Genomic DNA, 12,611 nt, shown 5'->3' with positions numbered 1-12,611 from the left:
AAGGTTTTCCATTCTCAAAGTCACTTCACATTGTTCAAAGCTGTTTTGATGGGATACGAGGCCAACTGAACCAACAGGAATTTTATGAAAGTTGATAGGTAGGCTTTTTCTAGTTTGTTTTATAGCTTGGGTTAAACATTGGTTCAGACTTGTTTACTATAATTCCAGTGCAATCATTTTGTTTTTGCATTATAATTTATTTTAGCATTATAGTTAATTTAAATGTAGTTTGTGGGTAGATGATATGATCCTTTCCTTTTCTCATAAGTCTAAACAAGAAGTACTCCTTGCAGTTTTAGTCTGTAGCATTAATAGTTCACATAAATAACTACATACGGCACAGAGCTACACCTCTCCCCTTTTCACAGGGCTTACATCTGCAGCAATACCCGGTGATCTCAGTTGCTCTGAAAGGCTGGAGTGATTTGTAAGTGAACTGAGTTACTAGAAGCCAAACATTCTTGATCTCTGGAGCTGCAGCAGTCTTGGGATATCTTGTCAGTGATCGCAACGTCCGTGACCAGAGACAGTAATACAGGGACAACACCGGGTGTTTAAAAGAGAGCAGACAAAAAACTCCCACTGCAGTAGCTTTGTTACTGTACTTTATGGGCACATGGCTATAGTACAGTAGTAACTTTATGATCATAAAAAAAGTTAGTCTGAGGTTTTATTACTGGCATTGATCATCTACTGTATGTTTAGGTAGCCTGTGATTACTGTGGAGCTCGACGGGGCTGTATGTTTTTGTCTATCTTTTATAGCTTTATACTGTTGAAACTCCTCAGATACTCACAAAATAGATCCATGAGAGGACGTAACATTAGCCCCTTTTCTACTGCACAAAGTTTGAACACTTAGTTGTGAGAACTTCAAGAACATTACCTCCCCCCCCCCATTCCACCAGCAAAATCTCTTTTGGGTTTGGCTTTGGGTTTTATGGTCATGGAAAAGCAAACAGGAACATAGTCATAATCCTTAATATATTAGTTCCTGGATAATTTGATAAAAAATAGCATAATGGACAATTTTTTATATTGGAAATATTGTACCAAGCGCTGCAGAAGATCCAAGGTTAAATATGCTTTCGTGGCTTGGTATTTAACAAGTTACTTTAGGCTGATCATGTTGTAGCAGACTGGAACAGAGTCTCTGCCACATAGCTTGATGGCCTAAGATTAGTCTGAAAGCTCAAGTAACCTCTACAAGGCCTGGGACATGTCAAAAACAAGCTGCCCTTCATAGGTTCCCCATTGGTTATTAAAGCTACCCTTACCTTTGTTACATTTTTACACATTTTTTTGTTTAGGTTAAAATGCTATTAATAAGGTAATTGCACTCTAAAATCTTAGAGAGATCCACCAGGCATAGAAACTAATCATTATTCCATTCTCATAATATTCTGTGAAAACTCTGACCAATCATATCATTAGGTCAGAATGATATGATTGGCCGAGCGACCTGCCTGTTTTCCCCGTCCGCATTATGTAATCGCGCGCATCCCCACCCGGAAGAGAGTCTGTCGTGGATCCACGGCATCCATGATCCACGGAGATAGCCGTAAACAGCCAGTAGCGACTGACAATGACCGACAAAAGCGGGCCAAGGCTTCCACCTCCAGCCGCTCCTGCGGGGAAAAAGAAAACTATATATATATAGTGCGCGTTCGCGGAGGGGAGGGGAAGGGAGTGCGGGGGTGGGACATAGGAGGGAGAAGGGGTTGTTTTTTCAAAGTGCTGTGTGAAATGCAAGAAAGGTAATAGTAGCTTTAAACACTGCATGTGAACTATTGTCAGTCACAATTTGTTTGGTTTGCAAACTCTTAAGGGGAAATGAAATATTAGCCAAGCCTTCAGGTAAATAACATTAGAAATGCATTGCTCTAGGATATTACATCCTGCCCTTTTGTCAGATGCTTTTTCTTGTTGGAAAATACTATTTTCTTGTATGGAAACGCTCTGCTTTATAGCTTATTTCAATTTGCATTCATGCATTTGAAAGATGGAACCTCATATCAGTTGTCCTGAAGGACAAAGGTATGTCCCCTACAAACCAATCTAAACAAAAGTAGCACCAACCAGGGCCGACAGATCAAACAAATTGGCATTACCTTATGTTGTCTCATGTTGTATGTGATCTTGCATCAGTGGAAAACAAACAGAAACTTCCTTTCACCACTATGAGTCTGTTTAGTCTCATTAAATGCTTGGAATACCAACTGAAGATATGTGTTAGTAAAAAGTTGCGACTGGTTCTGCAATTCTGTGACGGAGAGGAAAAATATGGAAAAATAGCACTAAATGGGTGAAATCACTGATTTGCAAGGCAGTCAGACAGCTCTCCCTCTCACTGACTGCCTCTGCCGTTAGTTCAACATGCTCAATTGGCTGAACAGCTGCCGATAAGGCGCCAACTTGCTCCAATTGTGCTGAACATACTGTTAAAACTATGGGCGTTGGTCAGCCACAAACACTCAATGGCGTCCAGTGGCTGACTTTTGGAACTGGTGTGTCAGGGCCCTTAGTCTACTCTGATAGTTGTTCTGGCACTGTAATCCTCCTCAAACAATGGTGGATGTGAGAATAGAAGAGAGGTTAAGCCTAGTAGATCTTTTTGTTACCATGTGTTCAGACATTTACATGCACACGGGGAAAGTTGTCTCCTGCCACTCGCTCAATCTGTAGATTTATGCATATTAAGCATTGATTGGGCAGCTGTTTTCTGTGGTATGTTAATGTTCTGAGGTAATTAGCATACACTCCTCATACTTTTTTTTTTTAATTCCCTGCTGTTGCATCACTTATTGTACATTTGAGCCTTCAAACTTCAGCAACTGTGACATTAGTGCCTCACTGTGTAACAAGGTTTAATTGAAAAAGAATGACATCCTGCTGTTTCTTCTCTTTTTGTAGCTGCATGTGAACACACTTTAATAGACATAAAAGTCTTTCTTTGATAGTTGGTTGAGTGCATCCTTGTTTAACGGCATTTGTCACACATACTAACATTTGTCAACTGTGTGATTGTCTCCTGAAATATCTTCAGCCTGTTTGCCGACATAGACGGAGTTATTGACATTCCTGAACACCTTGGTTCATGAAAGAGTCAGAGATAGTTCATAAAATCCTGACGCCAATGCTTGTGTTGACAAGTGTGACTCATATGAGAATATAGTCAACTGTTGTTGTTTTTTAGTTTTTTTTGTATGCTGTCAGTTTTCATGCAGTAAAGTTAACTAGGCTTAGTGATGATGTAGGCCACTAAGTTGGGAGGACCAGAAGGGGGGTCAGAGAATGACCACAATGAGGAAGCTCCCTAGGCACGTGTGCTGTGTCGGACGACTGGCGGTACACATTCCGCCACCAAGGGGTCATGAGAGCAGATTCCCCAGTGCCTGTCTGAGGGAGGAGAGGCTGAGTTGGTCCATCCTCTTTTCAAGGCCTGAAAGCAGCTGCTCCGCCTGGCTTGGGCACAACAGTGACCTCACACCCCAGAGATATTTTAAAGGGTGACAGTCAGCAGGGAGATGAGTTCTGAGTAGACGGGTGCAGAGCTTCAACAAGCGCAGTACCGATCCGTATGCACAGTGGTTGTGATGTTGACTGAAGATACTACGTTCATCTAAGAAAAGTTATCTTCTTGCGGCATTAGTCGGCAAGCCTTCTGAGCTCCTTCTGGGATATGATCTGTTAGACGGCGGCTTTTGCAATGCTGCGGCATTGCCCTATTCCCCGTTTCTCGTCTGGTGGTGCTCGTAAAAAGATGTCAAATGGGAAAGAGAAGAATTTACGTGTTCCATTGGAGACCCAGGCACACGACCGGGCTGATACCAAGGACGTCGTCCCTGAACCATTGCCACCTCAGAAAGTACTCAAGATATTTAGTATTAACATCATTGCTCAGGGTTTGCCTTTCTGCCGCAGACGGGTGAGTACTGTATGTTTTAAGAGCAATTGTGTGGCGTAGGTTCAGTTGAACAACGGAACCGTAAAATGTTAAAGGTCATCCAATTCTCAACACTTTTATCCCCTTCCAATTTCAATATGTCTAATGAAGAATTGAAGTTATCTTGGTAGTTTCATTAATATTTTGTTCCCCCCGTTAGTTTAATAAAACCCTCACTGTCACAAATATAATGCCAAATTAATTTCAGTTAAGTTCAGTTCTGTGGCTATAATTTCTTTTATAGTCATGCAGGAAAAAAGTATTTTGTTTTAATGATGAATTTAATAAGATATACAGTACCAGTCAAAACTTTGGACACATCTTCCTTTTCTCTTGAGAATTTGTGTTCAAAATTTTGACTGAAACTGATGGATAAGTTGGATATTGGAGTTATATTTATCAATTCCTTTCGTCAGATGTAATCGCTTCCATGCGCTCATAGGTACAAAGTTTGCTTGCCCCAGCTCCACCCATGGCAGGCGATGGACACGACGTATAACCTTAAAAAGGCCGTCGCAAACGAGCCTATTTTTAGGTTAAGTATTGAGATGAAGACATAAATTCAATAATTGATTGATCGATATATACATATATACGCACACATATATTATATATATACACACATACACACACACACACACACACACACAAACACGCATATATTAAAACATTTTTCTATTTTAAATATGTACAATTTTATATTTTGTAAATATGCAGATGAATAAATATTTAGTTAAATTTTGGATTCATATAATCTGCATGTATCAAGTACACAAATACTATGAATCGTCCGTCGCGACCACTGAGGGAGTTCCTGTCGTTTGAGTTCTAACGGATGGTTGAACTAATATTAATTGTTTATTTCTTCTTTAAAATACTGAGTCTCTGGACAATGTTTCCTTGGTTTGATTTTATTAACCAAAGAAGTATATTTGCATTAGCAAAGCCGTCGTGGAAACAGCTGGCCCCTCTTCCAATTTGAGAGCAAGTTAAGGGTTGAAAAATTGACAAAAACTGCAGCGCTCTCAAACATAATGTCTCAAACTATGACATTTAATACTTTTTTCTTCTATGAAAGAAAATTAGGTTGCCTGATAGCAGCTGTAAAAGCAACACTACTTGCACTAAAAGTCCTTTTTCCCAATGGTGCTGAATTCATTTGGCATAATATGCAATGTGACATGGAAATTAATGAAATAAAACTCCCACGTGAAGCAAGTTGCCTCCCAAGCAAACCCAATGCAGCTTTTGAAAGACGTGCATTTATTCAGTTGTCAGATTATCCGTCACAATGTATTTTCACTGGCTGTCCAATACAAAAAAAACAATTAGACAAGCAAACAAAAAGAAAATAGCTCTCACATTATAGTTGATAAAAATATTTATTCCATAATGTCTCTAACAACACTGAAATAAATGAAAATGAACTAATAATTAACTCCCTTAAATTCAGTCAGGTTTCTGTAGATATATTTTATAAATCATTTGTGTATGTTTGCAAGTGAGAGTTGCATAATTTTTAATTACATGTAGTCTTGTTAATTAATTTGTAGGTTATATGGTGGGTGACTAAAAGGTTTTTGTTTTCAAAATGTGAAATAACTTTTCAGGTGAAATATAAACAACTGTTCTTTTAGTTCTGGTATATTAAAATGTATAAAGCAGGAAATTTATTATTTTTGGCTGTGTAATACTTGATTTTATTAATCTGTATCTACCTGACATGATATTTAGCTCCAAAGTTCAGAACGACTCAATAAGACCTGAGGCAATACAACATTAGACTTGGACTGCAGTTTCCATTAAAAGACCCCAGTTTTCGTAATATCATTAGAGATACGAAAGATAGGCAGTTAAAAATATCACCCTCCAATGAGTCAGAAAAATCTGGAGATAGACGGTCAGTGAGGAGAAAGGGTTGTGAAATATTGGACAAAGACTAAAATAGAAATAAGGATAGATGTCACAGTGACTGGCGAGTGCCGGCTGTCCCTTTTCTGTTCTTGGTTTTCTCTCAGATCAAAGCAAACTGCTGTGTTGATGAGCTTTTCGAGACAAAAGTCCTATCATGGTGACTCAGTCTCAATTAGAGCTGTTTATGCTCTAGTTATACAGTAAGTTCAAAGGATAAACTTGAGAGAGACCACAGCAGGAGGTTTCTTTAGTTTACACAGCCACAGGCTTAAAATGGCCAGTCCAATCTGTATCTGCTGCCTTGCCTCACAACAAAGAATGAAATATAGAAAGTATATCTACAATGATAAGAATTAGACACACTATGCATAGCATTACTACTAGCATGCCGGAGTTGTGTTACACTTTTAGCTTATATAAGTTATACATGCACACTGTATAATTTTATATGTCAAAGTCAAACCTTTTATTTAGCATCAAAGACATTTTGTAATTACTTCCATGATTTGTACTAAAAGACTGTAGCTGAGACCCTTACTCTTTTATATACTGAATTATATTTGATATGCCCGATGGGTTCCAGACATGGTCCTCAAGGTTAACATACCCTACATATAGAATAGTACTCTTGTTAACAGTGATACAGTTGGTTAGATTAGCCCTTTCTCCAACTGGATGAAATACGTCATGACAGTTAAGAGAGAGGTAACACAGCAAAAGTAACAGTTTGGATTATGCAAGGCCTGTCGATGCCAGAGGCACCACCACACAACTCTTAAGTGCTGTCAAAGATTATGCACTTTTCCTGCATAGAAGGACTCAAGCATCTGTGTTTGTACTCAAGGACTCTTCTTCTTCTTTTGACTATTTGCTTACATTGTGTGAAAATGGGCGAGTTAGGAGGCTTTAGAGTAAAGGACTGGATCTTAAGCCTTTCAGGTTGTTTACAAAGTCTGTCTTGCTGGATGAACTGAATGAAAGGTCCCACAAGGCCAGTTCATGGGGTTGTTGCTCGGTGCGGAGTTGAAGCCACGTGGGCTCTGCTGTGCATGTGGCAGCTGTCTGCAGTGAATGGCATAGCTAGGATTTCTCAGGGTCTCTGCAGTGTGGTGCAACTTAAGTCGCCTGAAACTGGGTCTTCAGAAGTAACCAATGATACAGCAAAATGCATTTTTTATGATACAACTTTCTTTCTTGTTACTTTCTTATAAAAAAAACACGTATTGCCTTCTTTATTATTCTCCCATCATTTTCTGTATCTACAATAACTCTGCTTTCATTTAAGTGTTCGATTGAACAGGGACCTGATAGGTCTCCATGAGGGAGTGTTGTTTATTGTATCTATATTGTACCCTGAGAAACTTAAAGTGCGATCTACATCAGCTCCAAAACTTATACTGATAAAAATAGTCGGGGCTTAAATTTCAATTAAAAAGGTGACCAGGAGAGACTACCGTATTTCCTGGAGCCAGAATAGGCATCCAGCTGTTGTAGTTGATAGCTATCAAGATATAGAACATTAACAGCAGGACATTTTAGTTGCGGTATTGCTTTTCTCACCCGCCACACCCTGCACGGCAGGCCTGTTGGGTAAGGTGATCTGGACTTGCCCATAGCAGCTATGTCTGTATCAACAACTAAATCAGCAAGATGCATTTGCTGTTTGAGCAGGTGCTGCGGGTGTGTTGCAACTTTCTCTAGCGAGTTTGCCTGTCGCCTTAGGATATCCTGTGATCCTGTCATAGATACATTCTTTAGAGATACACAACTACTTCCTCACTTTCAGCTTGTTTCCTTTTTTAAAAAGATTATTTTGGGGCACGTTTTTGCCATTATTTGACAGCTGAAAGTGCAGATAGACAGGAACCACGGGTGGAGAGAGGGTTACGACATGCAACAAAGCCTGAAATCAAACTGCTTATGTTGCGGTACAAACCATTATGCCACTAGGATGATTTATTTGTTGCTTCTCTTAGTCTGTCAGTTTAGGATTGTGAGTTGTAGTTGTCCTTGTGGCCCTTTGGTCTCAGACACATGTATTCAGTCAGGGAGCTTTGTGTCGCATGCCTTTCATTAGTTGCTTCCCTTTATGTTTCCTGCAGTTTAACGTAGGCAGAATGACAATTAAACTCTTGAAAACAAATGTGTGAGCTGTAAGCAAAGTGTTATTTATGTAAAAGGTTTTCTTGGATAACTTTATTATTAAATAATGTAAAATGTTATCATAATGAAACATATAGAGAGACACCAAAAAGACCCTGTTGATCACCTGTTGAATCAACAGTTTTTGACTGGACCACAACAGCTGACCGACCCTACAGAACTTGCATGTCTGTCCATCCCTGAGCCACTCACTCAATGACCGACTGACTGACAGATGAAGTTACCTCATTGGTCGTTCGAAGGCCACCGAAGCCAGGGAAAGCCAAGTATCCCAGAATGCATTTCGCACCAAATGGTGGCGACTGTGAGCGAGGCCAAAAGCTGTTGTAAATTTAACCGTAGGACTGACGCCTCTGTGTTATGTGGTCAGTTTATTCAAATAACTTTTATTTGGAATCAACGTTTTTGGAGATATGAGGAACTGCTGGTCGGTTGCTAGCCGGTCATCTTAGCTGCCAGCAGCCCGTCTCCTGAGATGACCGACCGGTCAATGTCTGTCGTCAACCTGGGGCACTCGGACTGACTATCGGGAGCACGGGAAAAATCGTGGTGAGCCAGTCTCTATTTGGGCTGCTTGAGCAAAAACAACCCAAAAAAACCAAGACAAAAACAGCCAGATTATCTGAATTAACTGGATCAAAACATTTTTAGAAAGATCCAGATAGCATGTGTAATAATAAATAAAAAAGTAGGTGGTCTTACTTTTTTAAATTAATGTACCTTTTTGTGCTGTTAAACTTCCCATCAAACTCTCCAGCTTTCATAGGCAAGCTCTTTATGTGTTGGTCCTTTCAATAAAAGCATAATGTTTTCTATGGAATAATGTCAATATGACATACAGAAAGAAACCATTATTTTTTGAAAATTAGTTCAACAACATTTTGCATGCAAAACAGCTATTTAATGGTGAAGGACTTGTGTATTCATATGAAGATTTTATAGAGAAATATAATATACCTGTCTCCCAAAGTGAGCATAGTACTGTAATTAATGCAACATAAACTGGCATCATATGCTTGTCACATTGCTTCTCATGTATATTCCTAATATAGAAGACAAATTATCTTTTTTAAATTATATGTTATATATGTTTATTCAGTGTTTACATGTGACAATGTTTAGGCTGGATCAATATATCCCTATATATCTAAATATATTTTAGGAAGTAAATTTAACATTAAAAAAATTATTTGTTATTGATATTCAACAATCCTAATTTCTTCACCTATGAATAATATTATTATATTATTATTTTAGCCAAATCTTACATTAATAAAAATACATTCTTGAAGTTACCATCTCATATTACAGTTTAAACAAACAGATCAATGTATTTATCTTCGAACATTGCTAACACAGTCCGGCTGTATACCAGGTTTTGACCCAGTGTTGTTTACAGTCTATTTCTGAGAACTAATGCCTGGATATACTGAGGTGGTCGGTGTTCACTTTTTATTCGGGTTATATGTCCCTGTGCAGTACGTGACAGTGTGACATGATACCGCTGCTACTAGGAGGTCAGATGATCTTATAGTGGCTCAAGTGGTGTTTTTCTTTACTATTCATAATTCAAAACTATGAGTTCACCTGACAGCTAGCTCAGTGTTTTAATTAATTGTAGCGTCACAATCACAATATCTCTGCTGCTTTTACTGTTTTGTTTGATATTTTTAATAATTTTGCAAAAGTGCATCTTGTGTGTCAATATTCTATAATATTTGTGCCCCTATAGTGATGATCAGAATTGGTTTGCTTGTCAAATTAAATGACAAAACATTTTCAGCATGAAACATTATCACTAATCTAAGAGTAATTTTAGCTGACTAAACAGTTTCATAAGCAACATGAATTGTAGAATAAGGTGCAGTGGGGGAAAAACATTTCTTCTAGTGCTTAAATTGTAAAAAAAGAACACATTTATAGAAATGTAGATTTTTATGTGCTCTTTGCTATACACTATTATTTTCAAGTAACAAAATTAACCTCCTCAGAGTCTCAGTCTGTGTGCAAAAAATATATTTTACATTTTTATGTGCTGTACAAATGTTGCTGCTTCTACCTGACTTCTTCACTGTTCAGTAGCAGTACATGTATCACCGTAGATAAGCTGGCTGCCCCGGAGGACCAGCTGTCTATACTGATGTCGGTTTTGGTAGATAAGCGTTGCAAAGAAACTTATGGTCCCCTGACTGCATCATGCCGCTCCATCAACACAGTCACTCAGGTGTTTTAACCTCTTCTCTCCTGTTCGTGACTGCACAAGTGCAGAATATTATGTTTGACAGGGCAAGAAACTAATTGATCTTTGAAGTTTTTATTCTTTTTTCTTTTGTTCTTACTCTATTACTGATGCAATATACTGTAACACACTAGAGTCAAGTTGGCATGAAGCTGAAGAAAGAGCCTTTGTTTAGTTTGGTCTTCCTGTTCAACTGTTATATATGTGATTGTGTTTTTTGGAAGTTTTAATTTCTGTTTTAGAGGATAATCCCAGAAAAACTAGAATATCAGACTGATTAAGTTAATTTCTTATTTCTCATTTCTCGTAAACAATCATGAAAATGAGTTCTTATTTGAATTTCTGCTGGTTTGCAGCTGAATTTATAGATTGATCTGACCAGCTGCTGTGTTATGTTAATATCTTAAGTTAACCTTAAAACAAAGAGTCAAACGATGACATTACGTTAATGCATAAAAATCTACTAAAGCACATACAGACTGCTCGCACGAGTCGATGACTTCAAGCCCCTTTCCCTTGTCTCAAAGTAAGGACCACACCGCAGCACACTGCAGGAGGTTGGATTCCATTGCCCTTGGGCTCCAAATAACACAGAGGGGAGGAAGGCATCTGCCATTGGCTATTCTGAGAAGCAGACCCATTCCAGAGAGCATACAGATCCAGTCAGCTAGCTAGCCAGCGCCCAGATCAGCCAAACAGTTCTATTTACCCCTGTTTCAAATGAATACTCAAACCCCGTGACAGCCAAAGGCAGGATTATCTTGTTGAAAAAGCTCCTCTGCTGTGATTAAAATCGTTCTACCTTGGCATTGTAATATTTTTTACCAAATAGGACACATGTACAGATAAGATGTTAAAGTACTGTGTAACCTCTTCATAATTTGCAGTCTGTACGTCATTTGCTGCTAACAGTGCATAGCTTTTCTATAGTCCGCAGTCAACAGTGTTAAATTGTCATTAATGACCGAGCAGTCTTAGCATTTTGACATAGCACGTAACCAGTGAATTTAAGCCTGATCTAAATACTGCTCGAGTTCAAGTTAGGGGGTGTACAGTGTTACTGGCTCTTTACATACAGAGCACATTGGATAGCGATGTGCACCCACCTGCCGCAGGGCTGCCTGAAGGCATTGACATTTCCCAAACAGAAAAGATGCACACTGTACATACTATGTTTAGGGGCTCTCTCAGCTCCTAAACATAGCTGTGTCAGCTCCTAAACATAGCTCTGTAAATGAGAATGTGAAGCAATATGAAAACTTTTAAACGCCATCTTTCACACAAACACCTACAGTACATTACTCTTCCAGCTAAATTATTCATCTCAGATGCGCTACATGGCACACGTTTTGTTTGCATAATTCAACACCGTTGGACACATTCAGTAGAATGAATAAGCAACATGGGTAGCTGTGTTAATTTCGTTAAAAGAAACTATGACTAAAAATGTTTGTTTGCTTTTTTCCCCTAAGACGAGACAATAAAGAGATGGCTCTGACATTACGAAACGAAAGACGCTTTGATGTGGAGCAAGCGAGCCAAGCACACGACTCTGCTGATGATGTATCCGTGACTTGTTTTCGGATATCTTGCCAATGCTTTCATGACAGTTTTGATAACTAACAAGCAATACAAGTTCTTTTGTTTGCAAACAAGCTTGTTTTCTCAAGAATGTCTGGAAACTGCACAGATTCAGAAATATATTACACGACCGTTGGCAGCGGGCTAAAGTATCTCCTTGCCTGCCATGTTCCTGAAAGTCATCTTTTACCATGTACACGTACATCCAGCCTTGCCCCAACTTCTTCTTCTTCTGTTGATTTTTTCATATGGTGGTTGGAATCCATAAGTGTTTCATTACCGCCATCTGCTGGACTGTCCCTCACCCCGATCTATTGCAGCATTGACCTGGCAGGTGTGAAAAAGCGTGAGACGGAAATGTTCCTGAATGTAGCTGCATGCGTCATAGTGAGAATCACCAGCGGTGCCTGAAAGGTGATCCCAGTAATTTACCAGTAACTATGTGTGAAAGAGTCTCTGCATCAGCCATACGCAGGACAGACTTTTAGCTACGTTGCCTAAGTGAACAACTCCTTTTATGTGTGTGTGTTGTAAGTGACTAAAAGCTCTGATGTGACACACAGATGAGCTACTTGTTCAATCGATGGCTGTAACCATGGTGAGAATATTTGTTTTGGCATCATCGATTTTGCATCGATGCCCCTTGGTGTAATTTTGTCTTAACAATCAGCCTTTCCACCAGACTAAGCTGTGATTTGCCTCTAAAAATGTGAGCTGTGAATCATTGTCTCTGGTCTTTCTCTCCCCCCCTACTGTCATAGGATCAGTA

The 12,611-nt window shown here is 39.0% G+C and overlaps 1 protein-coding gene across 1 annotated transcript in view; it reads left to right on the top strand.

Annotated features, from left to right (window-relative positions):
• The first annotated feature begins 3,708 nt into the window (after positions 1-3,708).
• The window catches only part of fbxw7 (F-box and WD repeat domain containing 7), a 67,652-nt gene continuing 58,749 nt past the window's right edge, over positions 3,709-12,611 (top strand). The window contains exon 1 of the mRNA XM_062433158.1: positions 3,709-3,927. Within this exon, the coding sequence (XP_062289142.1) occupies positions 3,709-3,927 (219 nt within the window). The remainder of the gene's footprint in view (positions 3,928-12,611) is intronic.

Source organism: Scomber scombrus, chromosome 2 (genome assembly GCF_963691925.1).
Source record: "Scomber scombrus chromosome 2, fScoSco1.1, whole genome shotgun sequence".
NCBI lineage: Eukaryota > Metazoa > Chordata > Actinopteri > Scombriformes > Scombridae > Scomber > Scomber scombrus.
The sequence above is the reverse complement of the archived record's forward strand: the minus strand, read 5'-3'. Positions and strand labels throughout refer to the sequence as shown.